The following is a 17,383-nucleotide window of genomic DNA, read 5'->3' on the forward strand; positions in this document are numbered from 1 at the left end:
ACTGCCTTCGGTTGTAAAGACAATGGCTACTACAACCAAAGACACACCACAACAATTTTGTGTTCGGTGGAACAGCTACCAAAGTAATCTACAATCAGCTTTTCCAAAATTATTGACCAACGAACATTTTGTGGACGTGACATTGGCATGTGAATCGCGGATGGTGAAGTGTCATAAAGTTGTCCTCAGTGCTTGTAGTGCTTACTTTGAAAAACTTTTGGTGCAAAATCCTTGTCAACATCCCATTATTTTTATGAAAGATATGAAATACTGGGAGGTTCAGGCTTTAGTAGATTTTATGTATAAAGGTGAAGTTAATGTGACACAAGATGAATTGGCTTCACTTCTTAAAGCTGCTGAAGCTCTTGAAGTAAGGGGTCTGTGCGGTCAGGGAGAACCAGGGGCTCAGAAACTCACAATTCCACGAGTTACGGATTCTTCTAATGATTCTGCCAACCAAAAGAAACGACGAACAGAAGGTGAAACGAGTAACGAACCGAGTAACAATAATAATCAACTTAACAATAACAATCTTACACAACCAAACGGTGATTTTTCAAGTAGTAATAATAATAACCAAACACCAACCAGCACTGTTAATACTACAGATCAACTAAAAAGTAATGAGCATTCTCTTTCTTCCACTCCTGTAAATTCAAGTGTAAGTACATTTTTTTACAGTTTTTTTAAGATATACCAAACAAAAATCTAAGCTAGATTTTGTTAATAGTTATGCTTTTTAGTGGAATAGAAAAATGTGCGATAGTGTTGAATAGATAATACAGATGTTACGAAATTGATTGCTGTTTTAATATAAATTAGTATCTATTTTTAGCAAAAAAAAATTAAGGGGTTGCAAATAAATAATTATTTCTTGGCAAATTTTTTTTAAAAAAATCCCTATTAAATAATTTTTAAGTTTCGAAGAAACGTTTTTTAAATATCTTTATTTCTTATTCGAATAGTGAATGTTACACTCCCATCAATAAATATAAAATTTATTATTTTGGATTGCTCATGCGTATTTGAGGCATGCTTGTCCTTAATGATTGCAGTAAGCCTTATGTTAGGTATTCGAGAGAGAATCCAGTGACAATGGTACTAAAAAACCATTTTTTCCCCCTCTCCACTATATTAAATAGTAATCATATTTATATTAATTTATCAATATTTATACTAATTTTTAAAAATCACGCAATTTTATCCTGAAAAACAATTTCAATTAACCTTTGATCAAAAGATATTAATATTTCTAAATTTTACTGAAATTGGGCCAGCCAATTTTGGTTCCTCTAGTAAAGTTTCAATTTGTATGTTTTTCAAAACGTTCCTTTTAATTTTGTACCCAAAATTATGACTGAATTAAAATAATTTTTTTTTTCAATCTTAAGCACATCAATAACGCATTTTTTCCATTTTAAGTTGCTATGAAAGTATAAGTTTACTATATCAGGCTTAGTGAGAAGATAAAGAACCCTGATAAATATCACCGAAGTGGAAATTATACGTAGAATAGGGTTAAATTTGTCGTAAGTACATCAATCTAAGGAAGGGCCAAGATTTTAGATTAAAAATAATAATTTAATTTATTGTTGTTTTTTTATATTTAAAAAATATATATGTATCCTTATAATTCTACGATTACAAATTAGGTTGATTATTTTACGCATTTTGTAAATAGGTAATGCAAAATGTATATTCATGTATTTTAAACATTTAAAGAATCCATAAATTTTGGAATTGAGTAGAAAATAGAAAACGCTATTAAATTGAGCCGATTAATAATACTCTTTAGGATGTTACTTGAAAGTAAAGGGGTTAATAACTCCCTCCCCCCGAATATGATATGATTTTATAAGTGTTTTGAATTTATGATTCCAAAGTAGATGATTCATGCATTTTTCTTTGAAGGTGCAGCAATTTTATAGCATGTAACGTCTACTTAATACTAGAATATTTTTGTTTCAGAAATGTTTGATTCGTCGATGAATGTTAGCTTACAGATTGTGCAAAAAAAAAAAAAAAATGAATTCGCTGTGTTCCGTTAAAATAAGTTCAGTATAAAAACTACATGTACCAATACGTACTCAAATACGTTTAACAATTAAAAGTTTATTAGCTTTAATTTCCAAGTGGACGAAAAAGTCATTTAATTACCGTTTGATCGTGACTCTTTTCTAAATTGTGGCGTCTCCAGGGTTCTTTTTTAAAAGTGGGCGTGGTCGATATAATCCCTTTGAATTTCTAGCGTAAAAACTAGCATAATTTTTAAGGTTTATCTAACAGTTCTTTACAGTTTCATTACCTAGTAATGAATCAAATGGAGTTCCTAACTTAGACTTAAAATGGACAGGGAACCTTAAGTAGAAGTATAAAATAAAGATTCTCATGATAATATACATGTCTAATAAGCACATTTGAGGTATTTTAAGTGTATTAAAAAAAGTAGTGACTATTTTAGTGCAAAACGAAACTCATTTTTTGTTTTTAATAGGTAAAGAACGAAACTAGTTTGGCGGATAACGGACTTTTTGAAGATTTAGACGATGACTTTTACCAGGTAAGTTGTTAGGGCATATTTTTTCAAGTTATCTTTCATTAATAGAAATTGGACCTTGTATTTTGAAGTAAATATATGGGACAATTTCGGCATTTTTTGAAGAATTTTTTAAGATTTTAATGTTCACATTTTAAAACATTTTTGTATGTTCAACTAGGATGACAATTCACTTCAGATTGATGAAACTGGTTCGGCTTATTCTCTAAATGCAGCAGGTCCCTCTGTTCAATTAGACAGCAGTCCAGGTTAGAATATTTTTTATTGATCTTAAATACATTATTATATTATTTTATTGATAATAATAAATTTTAAACATTATTATCATTACTTTTAATTTTTTAAAGAGAATTTTTTTTTATCTTGTTAATACTGGTACAATTAGGCATTTTACTTTCTAATAGTTGACGACTTGTTGTTTCTGCAATGTTGGTTTTCGTACATAAAATCACATGATTTTCTTCACAAAATTATGATGGCTTTCCAAACACATAACTTAAGTAAACTTAAAGATTTTTCTGTACGGTATTGATTTTTAGTTAAAAATTATAAAGAATTGTTAGTTAGCAAACTACCAATTTTTTTTGTAATAATATTTTCATATTTCGAACTTTGGTGTTGTGTTGCCACAGGAGCTGCTTTATTTATTTACAATAATCTAAAATAATCATTATTTTCATTATTCCCTCGCGATTGGTCAAATACATTTGGCTTTTGTTATCTCCCATTTTGTAAGTAGTAAATTTGATTTATATTTAAAGAGTTCCGCTAGTAAAGGGGTTACGAATCGCAGCTCTATATAGTTTCAAAACTTTCTCTGGAAAATAAATGAGCCGACACTTATTTTAGTAACAGATTTTTCTATCATTGTTATTCCTTGTAGGTATTTTCATTGTGAATTGAAGTTTTAGCCACCCTTTCTCAAACAATTTCACTAAATGTTCTAATGATGACTCCTGTTATTTACCTTTCAGCAAGGTGGAGAGATGTGAGTTTGAGGTATACTTCAATATATCTCCGGCTCAAAAGCTCCAAAGACCTTGTTAGCAGGAATTCCCCTCGGAAAAGTCGTCGGTTTTGCTATGGTGTAGGTCAATTAACTTCATTTACTGGTGTGAGAGGCCTATTTATTTTTTAAAAGGCCCAATAAATTGGTCCAAGCTCAAGTAGTCCCAAGCTAGAAACCTAACTCTAAAAACCGACCCTATTATTTCTTCATGATACTTCTACGTCACAGAAATAAAGGGAGAAACTGTGACAGAAGAAATTGGCGCAGAAGCTGAATTATTGAATGCACCTGATAACAATTAATAAATTTTGCGATAATCTAGACTTTCCAAATGGAGTGTTGTTATTTTTATTTCATAGACAAAGTAGGCGTTTCTCGAGTTACTGGAATATATGACTTATATCTTGAATACGTATTCGTAATTGCTTTATTGCATTCTCTAATACTAAGAATAAAAACAAATAAATCAAGTGGATGCGAAGCTAAGTTATGTAGTTGGTTATTTCATTCACACCCGCTTTGGGATTGCTGAGACTATTTACGGCCTAATTTAATTGTAAAGCATTAATTTAAGAAAAATTAATGTTTTAAAGAAATTGTTCTCTGATCATTTATTAAAATAAAATAATTTTTGTTTACACTTTTTAATTCAATTTGGCCTTGTTCGCAGAAGGAAGTAATTGGAATCTGAATAATGGCTACCCTAACGTAATACTAACCGAAACTTTATCGTCATCAAATTTTTCTACACCTTCACCAAATAACAACGAGACACCTGGCAAAATACAAAGGATACGCAGATCGGACGCAGAATTATTAAGTGCAGCGGATTCAATATGTAAGGGTATGACATTCCAGAAAGCTTCTCAAATGTTCAACATCCCAATGTCAACTATTAGGTTTTATATGGCACGTAAAGGTATGCTACCGTCAAGACGACGGGGTAGGAGAATATCTCAGGGTATGGAACCATCTCCCGGACAGAGTGGTGTTGTGATGGGTGGTGGAATGGGGGGTTCTGTGAGCATGGGTGGACAACAACAGACACAACCACAACAGCCTCCGCCAATGACGTCACCACAACCACAACAGCAACAACAACAACACCACAGCAGTCCGCTCTCATACTCTCCTATGTCCAATCTTCAGCTACCATATTTCAAACCTGAACCTAGTGGTTACTAGCCACAGCATTGTTTATTTTAACCTGTTTCATACATAAAGTCTATATGCATGTTGTTTATATACCAACATTCATATAAATATATATGTATATTACTTATTTATACAAATATTGTCTGAGAATATTTTCATAATCAAAGTGGAAGATTAAAATACATAAGGAAAATGGTAATTATTGAAATTTTTTACCAGTTTTTGCCTATTAAGACTTTTTTTAAAAAAAATAATTGCTATTTATATATTTATATACATATATAGCAAGTGTATTTATCCTTGTAACTTGAGTCAAAAAAAAAGTATGTGTTTTCGTGATAGTACCACTCATTTATGGCACAATAAGCCTCTTTTGGCTGCGGTGCCGTGGGTCATAGGTCCCACCCCGATAATCTAATCACTCATTTATTAATTTATTTATATAAACTGGATTAATGCTTTCTTTTTTATAGAAAAACAATCTCGTGAGTTGCAATATATTCTTTTTTTTAATTAAAATAATGATTGATCTCTTTTTAGTTTGAATATTATGGTGTTAGATTGGCTACAATGGGAATCTGTGAAGGATCCTGTGGAAACGTGGTTCTCAGATACAGATATGACATCACCAATCATTGGTAAAATATATCACACATAATTATGATTTTTATTATTATTTTTGAAATATTTGGTGATTAATTAATGAAAATAGGGGACCGAGTTACAAAAACAAATCCATTTTTTGGATCTTCAAAAATTTTACCAAATACAGTTCATTAATTTTTGGAACATTACTGTTTCCAATGAAAACTTTTTAAATATTCTCTAAAAACTTGTTTTATAGTGATAAATCTTTTAAGGAAAAAAAAATCACATCTCAAATCAGGTGTTCTTCTAACAAATTTTAAAATATATTCACATACCTTACCCGCTCCTCTTTTACTAGATTCCTCTGTCTAGAAGTCGGAGAACTGCAAGAAGGGTCCTCATGGTACAATCCTCCAATAAACACATACTCCACCTTATAATTGTATGATTTCATTCACTTATAAATATTTCTAATAAAAAATACCACAGGAATTTTTCCACGTTATTATGTAAGGCAGAACAGTTAACGGTTCCTAAGGGGAGTTTTTGGGAGAAACTTGACATTGCAGTTTGCTGAAAGACCCTCAAAATAAGTTTGCCTGGGAAGAAGATTAAAATAAAAGTGGTTGATTTATCTAAAGGTTGCCACAGAACACGAAATTTTATGAAAATCGTTGTGTCATTTAAAAGAAATTTAAAAAAAAACGCTATATAGGTCATAAAGTTTTTTATTCATTTTCGACACCATTCTTCATCTTTTAGTTTCACTCATTAGTACCACTCATTTATGGCACAATAAGCCTCTTTTGGCTGCGGTGCCGTGGGTCATAGGTCCCACCCCGATAATCTAATCACTCATTTATTAATTTATTTATATAAACTGCATGTATGCTCCCTGCCAATGGGTCTTTTACCTTCTTGCATACACTTAAAATTAGGGGAACACCTGTAATTAACTGTTCAGGATTGTTTGCAAGAATACTCATCCATGACTTAAAATGGTTTGTTTCTATTTAAATGAAGAATAAAAAGAAATAATTTATAAAGGACGCTTAAAATTATTATTATTAATTGTTTATGTATCCTCGTTTCTTGATTATTTTTATTTTATTTTATAGTTGCCAATATTGATCACCTTTCAGTATTACTTTCTTAATCATTTCTCTTTGCCCTATCTTCCATTTTTGACAACTACTTTTTTCCTTTGTGAATCATTTAATTAATAATTATTGTCATTTTTAATTTTGAGATACAAAAAACAAATTGAAAATGAAAACTAGGCAAAGAGAAAAATTTGTATTTAAGATATTTTTGTTTTACATTTCGTATTTTATTTAATTATAAAAAAGTTTGGTTCCTCTAAAAACTTTTGGACAATTTTCGAATACGATTCTATATATATTTTTTAAACGAAGTATTTAATGGAAACAAAAGAAAGAAGAAAAAGGATTAATTAAAGGAAATTTAAAAGATATTAAAAAAAAAGATTGTCATAGTAAACAAAAAAGCCTCTTTTCCAATTATTATTATTATTATTGGAAAAGGCGCTTGTAAATTTTATTATTGTCAATATTTTATCCTTATGATTATGATGATGATATTATTATCATTATTATTATAATTATTATAAGCCCCAACTTTCTTTTTCTGTGGCCTATGTATGTAATGTATTATTAGAAAATGCATTTTTCGTGCAAAACTTTCCTGTATATTCTAATCATTGTATTAAAAAAAAAATAAATAATTAAAAAACTGGCAAACAGAAAACAGTATGAGTGCCAAAAGCATTATATATAGTGTGTGTAACCAAAACATTGGATTTGAAAACTATTAAATAACAGAAAATAATTTTGTAAGTATTAATAAAAATACTATTTGAGTACCAAATTTCTAGGGCATAATAGCTTTCTTTGATTTGTTTTTTGTTTAAACTGAAATTCGTGCCATTTTTATCGTCCTATAATTCCTATAGATAAAAAATGATTAGAATTTGTTTTGTGAAATAAATATTAATTTAAATATTCTTTTGATTCCTATTGATAAACGATTTGTGATTTTATTTTTCTTCGCCTTTTTGTATTATATATATATTTTTTTTTAAAAGTAAGAATAATTGTTTCATATGTAAAGAAAAAAAAAATGGGAACAACCATTTAGGCAAGAAACAAAACAGTTGATATGTTTCCTTTACTTTGTTTTTTAATTAAAAAAGTAGGCCTTATTTAGAAGCAATTCAACTTTTAATCGCATCAGTTTTTATTCTGATCGTACTAAAAAATTAGTTGATTAAAAAAAGTGATAAATGATATTTCACGAAGTTTTTATTTCACCACAAAATTCAAATAAGAATAATAATTAAAAAATGCTTCACCGCCTACTTTCTTTGATGTATCTTAATAGTTAAGAGTCTTTATAACTAGTCTTTAGTTTGTATCTGTACATTTGTATTAGCTATTTGTTTTGCTTTTAAATTATAAGTCGACATATATATATATTTTATAATATATACCTCCTAATACTAAAATTATGATCACATATTATTTAAGTAGATTTTTGGTTGGTTGATTTTCGCTTTTATTTGTTTATTTATGGCTTGTTTCAACCGATGGTGTATCTTGTTTGAAATCAAAGTATAAAAAATTTTAAGTAAATACTTGCTACTTTTAATATTGATTGTTAAATCGTCTGTCTCTTAGATATTCCTGAGCTCCCAAGCATTCTATTGAGACAAAGTGACTTAAATAGTGATGCACTACTTCCCCAACCCCCTCATCTAATTTCAAAGCGTGGGCATTCAGCACACCTGCCAAAACTCTTCCTTTCTACTGAGTGAAAAAAGCAAACTTCGTTTTTCAACAAAACTGCTGCAAGAACATTTTGCAAGGATATTTTTACTCCAAAGTGAGTACAAGAAATAACTGAGAATTTTAGGTTTTACTTCTCACTTAATTCAGCAGAATTACTTGAATTCTCTTTTTTAGCCATCAGCGCTCCCCCAAATTCACATCAATGAATAAACGAATGCCTTTAATGCGCAAACATTTTTCATCCCGACTGTTCCTCCATAATTTCTTGAGGCACTATTTTTCACTTAGAAGGGTTCCTTTTCATTGTCTGTAAATCTTATTGCAGTGCATGCTTGCTTGCCACGTTGAAAAGCTGCTTGAATCTTCTCTTTTGCTGTGTTATCCTGAACTAATATGCCTTTAGTCTCTCTATCCAGCGAAATACTCTCTTCGAGTTCTTGAAATTTAAAAGCTAAGTAAGGGAGATTTTTTCTTATTGAATTTGAGTAGAACAGAAATAACATCTTGATGCAGGTAGATGTTTATTTAACTTTTTTTCGAAAATACTAAGGCGTTAAACAATATTTAATTTTGAAATAGAATTTCTTAAACTCCTTTTTCTAAGTATAAATATCGAAGATGCACCATTGGCTCGTTTGCCCCTACAACTTATCCTAGTGCTTTAAGTTTTTTAATTTTTAACTTTGGATGGTGAAAGCGAAAAGTTAACAAAATCTTTAAATAATATTTACAGTGCAGTTCCTAAGAGTAAAATTAAAAAATTAGTTTTTTTGGGAATTAGCTTTTTTCATCCTTTATTGTGCTACACTTTATTTGTGAATAATTGGAAGCTCTGTGTAGTTATTGTAGTTCAGCTTTAATTTTTTTTAAAATTTATCAACAGTTTTTTTTTTACTGAGTATGATTAAGGTTTTTTTTTACCATAAATGTCGAGTGTTAAAACTCAGCATAGGTTTATCTACCATTTTCTCCTATTTGTACATAGAAATAATCTGTTTTAGGTTACCTTCGACAACTTGGTATCTTTTTGGGGGGGGGGGGGTGGGGGGGCTGCTGATACCCCTTTTTCTTTAAGCTCTCTTGACAGGAAAAACGTTGCTTGAGGTTACCACAACCCCAGCTAGGCCCATGGAGTAGTTACATTTTGAATCAAAGGTGTGGTGAAACTAATTATTTGTTTAAAACTTATATTGATTTTTTTTTCCTTAGCTTCAGCTTTATTTTTTTTAATACTAATTTATTTTCTTAATCTCTTGTTCTCATTTTCTGTGACGTTGTGTAGTTCTTGCATTTTATTGTATATATTATAGACCAACAAGAAAAGAAAGTTGATTTTTTTTTTAATTTATAATTTCTTATAGCAAACATTTTTGATACAAAGAATAATATTTATATTCTATTTAATGTTGAAAACAGTATGTTTTAAAAGATACGTGTCATTCTCCTATTTCTCATTTTTTTAAAAAAGTTTTTTTTAAATTATAAACTCTTCGTGTAATGTTCCTATATTAAAAAAAATATGAAAAACAACTAATTTTGGGGGAATAACGCCTTATCGGACGGTATTTCTACTAATTATAAAACAGAATGTAATTTAAAAAATCAAATAATTTTTTTCTTTTCATTTATTTAATTTTCTTATTGCCTTTTTTTTAAATAAATAAAAAAAAGCTTAAAGGCATACCCCATAATGGATCAATTGTTAATCAAGAAAAAAAAAATTGTATTTTAAATTTGTATGATTTGCCTTATTTCTCCAGAATTGCACACTTGTTGCTGAGTCAATTTGGTCTCAGAACCTATAAAATAAAAGAAATCCTTCAATATAATATATAATATAGCTATATATTTATTTTTGTATATGTATAAATAATAATAAAAGAAAATACTTTCTTAGAATTGAACATAAACTATACTGTACCCGAATACTGAATTTAATAAATTAAACGCAGGGCAACTAATTCTCTTATTTTGAAGATGAAAGATTAAAAAGTAAAAAATAAATAAATAAAACATTTATTATGTATATATAAAATTGAAACTAAAAGTTAATTAAATCCTATTTGTAGATTATCTGTAAATATAAACAATTGAATAAAAACCAAGAAGTTAACAAATAATTAGCGCAGAGAAAAAAGAAAATAAAAACCTTCATAAGGGAATTAAGTTGCAAGTTTAGAAATTTGCCTTTAACATAAAAAAAAAAAATATAAATATTTAATTTATTTTCTTGTCTATGTAAAAATAAATAAATAAAATATACTCACAATATATACTTGAAAAAGTGTTAACAAGTATTTTATTTGTCTTTATAAGATACCCTGCAGTAGACTAATTTACTGATGAAACCAGTGGTTTTGATGTGTTTGCTTTATTATAATATAATCTTTTTTAATTCCGAGTACTATTTAATTTATTTCAAAATGGTTTTTAAAATTTACTAAATTTTACTGTCCATGTAAGAATGTAATCATTACATATTAAACATCAACAAAATGAATGTACATCTCATATTTAGATTTTGTAACTTAAAGGAATGAATAAGCTGGCTTTATACTTTTAATATAAATTTTAGGTTTGTTTTAACGAGCAGTTTCCTACAGCTCAGTGTATAACTATGTATTCGTGCGTGACTGATTCAATGGTTTCAATTTGGATATTGTAAGTGCTCTTTTTCATGCTTCTTAGGCAAATTAATTCCTTGCCACGATTAAAGTTGAAACAAATTAAAAAGTAATCGCTTATTTTTCAGTCAGGGCTTAATATCCAAATTAGGTGCAATGGAAAGGGTGGTGGGAGTCGGAGGTGGCTTAGAGGCGGAAGTCTGCGCTCATACCTCCTACACCAAACCGCCCTCTAGCAAATTTAATAATTTTGAATGTTGTAGCGTACCTACCCATAATGGATAATCATACACCTTTAGCTGTCTCTTCTGTGTAGAAGATTTAAAAAAGGTCTGCCATTCTTATCTATTCTTGGCCTTTGTTCTATCATCTTTCATCTTTTCTTGAATTTTCCTCAGAATATTTTTCTAGATTCGTTTTTTCTTTCTCTCGGTCTTCTGCCCGAGACTGAGAGAACACAGTTAACTACTGAATGGAGTACTGGGGTTTCTTCGTTAGGTTCAAAAACCCAATCCGCTTAAACTGGCTTTTTTTTTCTAGATTTTCAGCTTTTCATTCTTTTATTAAATGAAATGACAAAATCTTACTAATGATTATTGATAAACAGTTGTTTTTATCTACATAAGTGGCTTTTTTGAATCACTTTATATTAAATAAGGTTATGGTTTCTTTTTATCTCGATTAGTCAACTTTTTTGTTTAAGTCGCGAGTTGTATTCTAACATTAAATTTGAATTAACTTTTCTATGAACTATGCGTACACTAAACTGGCATATAAGATTCCTTTTCGTCAGCTCTTCGGGCCTTTCTGTTGTGCTCCGTTGCTTCAAGGGTGTGTGTAGATCAAGCAATCGCTGAGAGTCCCATAGAAGTTGAACAAAATCTATATGCCTTTGTCCTGGTTAACTGTGTTTAGATGGATTAGATCCACAGCCAAGAGTAGCATGGATTTCGCAACCGCGGGTGGCTTACCTCAGGCACCATCTGTTTGATGTTTCTACTGTGCAGAGAGAATTATGGGCATCTCTATTCGAAGCTGCTGATTTCCGATCCTTGTTCGAGTGGTATTTACACTGTAGTTTAGGTGAAGAACGTATTTGCGTACCTAGAAAGATCTGTGTAGGCAAATCAGTTGTCTTAAAGTACTATTTGCCTGAGGTATTTACATTAAATTCTCAGTTTAGATAAAGCTGCGAAATTGATGATTTTGAAAATGCTCTTTTAAAACGCCTAACATAGTAAATGTTTTATAACCATTTTGAAAGAAACAAAATGATAATTTTCAGAAAAGATTGAATTTTATTATTACATTTAAAAGGATAAATTATAATAAAAGCAAAATATCACACACTCTTATTTTATTTTTAAATTTTACAGAAGAAAATACTTGTAAAAAAAAAAACTAAAAAATTTGTCATACAGGTGTCTTTTAATGCCTTAATTTTAATTAAAAAAAATAGTTATAATAAATAAAACATGAAAAATAACCCATGACAATTCAGTCGTAAATACATCAGGAATCTCTATAAACATTAAAAAAATCAACAAAAAAACTTTTTTAAAACAAGTTAGCAGTTGTTCAAATCCAAAACACCAATTAATGAGAAAGAAAGAGAAAATATTAACGATGAAATAACTATAATTTGTAACAGATTTTATGGAACTTTACATGACGTAGTAGTATTTTTAGATTAGTGCGTGCTGTAAAAAAAAAAAATCATATTTTGTATTAATTTTTTCTTTTAATTTTGTTTAGATTGCATAATCATAAAGAATAAAAGTAAAAATGATTTAAAAAAAAAAAAAAAAAAAAAAAATAGAATTATCTGTTATTAACTTTTGTGATATTCGAAAAGTAGGAATCTCTTGAACTGAGAATATGTAAATAATTATATTTACCAAGAATAAAAGAAAGAAAGAAAGAAAAAAACTTGTAAATACAATAATAATGCGTCATCACCGCAAATTACAATTCTTTATTTTAATTTTTTTTGTTTTTTATTATTAATTTTGTTTTTCAGATGGGGGTAAAAAAAATTGGCAAAACAATAATAAAACATATTTTTCATTACTGATTACCAAAATTATAAGAATATATATTGCGAATTTGTTGTTTATAATTTTTACAAATTATATTTTAAAAAGAAAAAAAAATCTGATACTGGCAATGTGCAAAGTTCCTGGTCAAAATATTAAAAAATAAAATAAAAATAAAACTGTAGATAAAAGTTAGTGTGTAGTGTTTATATTATAAAAAGAAATAATTGTGTGTAAATCGTGTGTAGTATTTGTAGAGCCTTTTTAGAAATTATAAACTAAAACAAAAATTAAAATAAAAAAATAAATTAAAGCAAAATAAAAAATAAATTAAGAAAATGTTCACGTTAATGAACAAAAAGTATATAATTATATATGAAAAATAGTATTGACAAGAATATGAGAAAATAAAATAAAATTGAGAGACAAAGTAAAAATTAGTGCTGTATGTGTTAATGCTATTTTTAATTTAATGATAGATTTATATTAGAAATTAAGTAACTGCAATAAAACTAAGCTTTGTAATAAAACAAGAAGAAAAAACTTTGACAGTTGTCTTATTCTGAAAGACAAACTGTGTTTTGTATTATCACAATTAATTTTAACAAAGATATATATATATATTATATATATAAATATATATAAAATTGTATACTGGCTTATAAAATATTTATTTCACTATTCCTTTTCCAAAATATTTAAAAAATCTCTAACCATTTCCACCAAAGTCGAATACATAACTATGTTTTTAAGTTATTACCTCTTCCAAAAAAAAAAACTAAAAATAATTTTCGGGTTATGTTTCAAGCATAGAAGAGTTTTTTTTCCAACAGTAGTCCGAGGAAATCTATTCTGCTGTCTAATTTCTTTTGATGCCATTATGAGATTCTCTAAATGTATTGACAGAACATGTTATTCGAGAAGTGAAAAAAAATGTCTTTGCCTTTCCGATTAACCGATAAACCTCAAGTGTGACATTCTAGCGATGTCATTCATTGGAATTATAAAGGCACTGAAATGATAGATTGTAGAAATGATAGCAGAAATAATAGTCAATAAAAGGAGCATCCTTATCCTCTGTACACTCAAACCCATAAGGGATAAAAACAATCAAAAGAAAAAGGCCAATTAGGCACTGCTTTCCTTGCTCCACTGAAGCTCTTGAGAATAAATTGTTTCTTGGACACTCTAATGTTAGTGGTATAACTTAGTTGGTGTATGCCCGCCTTTCCTGGAGCTTGGTTTGTGAAACAGGGAAACTATCAGTCTCTTTAGGTTGGTAACGTCTTCTCCTCTCCTCGATGCACCCACATTACAAATTTATACATCTACTTACAGACGTTGAATATTTTCTTCTTATATATTAAATTGCTATATTTTCTATGTTGAATTAAAACGTCTTTTTTTTTAAATGTACAGAATAAGGAATAACGGTTGAAATCTTGGTGATCTCTCCTCTGGAACATAACTTAGAGGTAGTTCACATGAAATTATTTTAAATTATGCTATGAGCCCCGTCAAATGAAGTAAAAAAGGGGTAAATCTCGGAATGGAAGGTAATAAACTATAAACTAGTATAAATATTTGTTTTAATATTATAAGTTGGCTCAAAAGTCCCATAGTATCTTAGTATTCGCGTTACGAAATTTTTCATATACTCAACCGTTCTGGAGATAGAGTGCGAAGTGTGGGAGGCGCTTAGCCGTATGTATTATAACGTTAGGTCAACTGTGTAATTCCAGTACATAGTACGTGTTATAAAGTTACAAAAACATTATAATTATGAAGAAACCTTAGTTACTAACAAATAATAAGTTATATTTATAGATATTATTCATAAATTATATATCCGTTTAATAATATTTAGAAAATGTTCATTAAAAACTAGCTGTACCCGGCCACGCTTTGTTGTGGTTCAGTCTCGTTAAATGAAACTATTCTGGACGACGCAAGAGCTAAGCTATGTCATTTTTGGATCGAATTGCTGCCAGAATCAGTCTAATTAGGAATGATTTACCAGTTCTTCTGGGCATCTAAAAAGAAGATTTCTCCAACCCCGTTGTTGACAATTTGAATTATTTGATCGTAAATGCCTTTTCGCTCAAGAGTTAGCTTAAGAATATTTGATGGCACACACGACAAAGGCCACTCGTGTTGTAATTTGTTTCACGATGCAATTCTACATCGAACGAAGCAGCAGCAGATAGATTCGGCGATGGCATTCCCGATTGACAGAGAACTTTGTTCATGATTTCTAAACACAAATGTTCAATCAGTATCAACACATCGATGTAGATTTCAGCTGTAAAATACTCATATTACAATTTGCCTTGGGTATTAGACGGAAAATATCTTTAGCCACGTGAAATTTATATTTCTCCTATAACTCTGTTGGAGATGAAGGAGAGCAGGTGGTCAACATGAATGCAAACAATGGACAAAATTGATTTGGATGTGGATATTTCCTTTTTTTACTGAATCACTACAAACAAAACCAACCAACCTAATGTGTATAATATACGGTCGTCCAAAAAATACAATGTCCGAACAGAAATAGAGGAAATTGTAAAAAAACTAAAAAATATTTAATATTTTCTCTTTTTTCTAAATATCTTCATCCAAAACCAACCGACCTAATGTGTATAATGTACGCTTGGCATTAAAGTAGAATGTTAGAAACAGAAATTACGGAAATTACAGCAAAACTAATGAAGATTTGATATTTTTCCGTTTTTTTTAAACCTCTACTTGTGAGACTAGCAGGCCTATTGTGTATACATTGACCAGTGCTTGTTTTTAACATTGTATTATTTTATTATTTTACACGCTTGTCCAAATTTTCAATTGCTGAAAGACGTTTGACAGGGCTTATTTAAGAAAGAAGCATTCATCTTGATTGGTATGCACGGTGCACAGTCTGCCTAAAAGGTAGTTTCTTTAAATATGCCATGTTGTTCGTCGACTCGCTGTCCTCGTTTGCTTCTTGAATGCTCTTAATCGCGTTTCATGAGTAATACGTGATCAATTCCAAATACAGCAGTGTTATCGTAATCGCGTCATTTTCACATAACGAGAAGAAAGCAGTTGACGTTGTAGCCGATGGATTCAGGGCTATTTTTCGCACATTGGAATCTAGGAACATTCAATTTAACAATTTAATCGGAAACATTGAAATGGGATAGTAAAATATTTAGTATGGAGTGTTTCATCCGTTTTTTATAGATAGCGCCTTTTTTTTTGTAACATTTTTTTACCTGTGACTGGTGTGACATTTATGTAATAGGTATATAAAAACACGCCCATATTCGAATGCTACGTTGTGTCCAAATTTCAAAGCAATCGGTGAAGAACTTTCGAAGATTTGAGATTTGAACAAACGAACATTTACATTTTTATTTATATAGATACATTAATTAGTAACTATGGTTTCTTAATAAGTATAATATTTCTGTAACTGTATAAGACGTATTATGTACAGAATTACACAGTTGACCTAACGTTACTGTGCATACGGCTAAGCGCCTCCCACTCTCCGCTCTCTCTCAAGAACAGTTAATTGTACGCAAAATTGCATAGAACCAAATTTGTAGAGAATTTTATACTCTACAACATTTGTAATAACTTTAAATGTTATAAGCAAAGGCAACAAGATATTTACTAAAAACCTATTTTCGTGACCTTTGACGACTGATTTCCGGTGATTCGTACTATGAGACTATGACTGATTCCATAAGACTTTTGAGCCAACTTAAAAAATGCCAAAATAAAGATTTGTACAAGTTTATAGCTTATTATTTCCATTCGGAGGTCTAATCCTAATTTGGCTGGGCTAATATTGAAAACAGGTGGAAACATTTTAAGCTAGACCCAGGAAGAAACAAACTAATAAATCCAGGTTTTTATATTAGTTAAAAACGTGGTTAGGTCCGCCGCAGTGCTGGATATCTTTGATATCCGTCGAAGCACGCATGTTAATTGATTCCTGACCGGTTACTCTTAGTAGTTAGAGAATGTAAAAACTAATGCTGAACTGCAAAACTTCAGATATGTTATCCAGGTTTGTTTAAAATTAAATTTTTGCAAAGCATTTTAATTTTTTTCTCCTTACATAATTACTCTTTCACAAATTTTGTTCTAGATACACTTTTTAATTTGATGAATTAATCAAAGAAAATAACGTCTGTGAATTAAACTGTTTTACTTATTTTACTATACATATAGATTTATTTTGTGCACTAGTTGATTTATTCTTCCTTCTCACTTTTTTGTCATAAACATTGCTGAAGAATTATTTATTGTTGAAGGAGTTCTAGTACTGTGACTTCAGCTGCCTTTAAAAAAACCCATAATATTTCTCTTTGACGTTCTGGAATAAATATTTACTACTTTTTTGTTTGATGTAATAACTTGTACTCAAACAGATTTCAATTCTTTTTAATGGTTATGGCTTTATATGTGTACAAATATTTTCCAGAACACAAACTTGGAGTGCAGGTACTGTGCAAACAAAATATAGCATAATAATCTTTTCTGCGACTTCAGAAATGAGTAATACAGATATAAAGAAAGTGAAGCGTGGTAGGGTACATAATTTTTACCCCACCAGA

The 17,383-nt window shown here is 29.6% G+C and overlaps 1 protein-coding gene across 2 annotated transcripts; it reads left to right on the top strand.

Annotated features, from left to right (window-relative positions):
- Positions 1-22: 22 nt before the first annotated feature.
- LOC141457364 (uncharacterized) lies at positions 23-13,428 on the top strand. Of its 2 annotated transcripts, none has more exons than XM_074134262.1 (4): positions 23-661; positions 2,495-2,560; positions 2,718-2,805; positions 4,237-13,428. In XM_074134262.1, the coding sequence occupies exons 1-4, from the start codon at positions 23-25 to the stop codon at positions 4,749-4,751; spliced, it is 1,308 nt and encodes a 435-aa protein (XP_073990363.1). In that variant the 3' UTR covers positions 4,752-13,428. The 2 variants fall into 2 exon arrangements, with proteins under 2 accessions (XP_073990363.1, XP_073990364.1); XM_074134263.1 differs by having other exon boundaries at positions 4,240-13,428.
- Positions 13,429-17,383: the final 3,955 nt, after the last annotated feature.

This window comes from Rhodnius prolixus, unplaced genomic scaffold (assembly GCF_049639745.1).
Source record: "Rhodnius prolixus isolate KJV_2025 unplaced genomic scaffold, Rpr scaffold_10, whole genome shotgun sequence".
NCBI lineage: Eukaryota > Metazoa > Arthropoda > Insecta > Hemiptera > Reduviidae > Rhodnius > Rhodnius prolixus.

Excerpts from the sequence above, each read along its gene's own strand:
- LOC141457364 (XM_074134262.1), top strand. The coding sequence starts at position 23 with ATGGCTACTACAACCAAAGACACACCACAACAATTTTGTGTTCGGTGG. Across the intron at positions 662-2,494 it reads CCACTCCTGTAAATTCAAGT|GTAAAGAACGAAACTAGTTT; the intron begins GTAAGTACATTT and ends TGTTTTTAATAG. Across the intron at positions 2,806-4,236 it reads TCAATTAGACAGCAGTCCAG|AAGGAAGTAATTGGAATCTG; the intron begins GTTAGAATATTT and ends CCTTGTTCGCAG.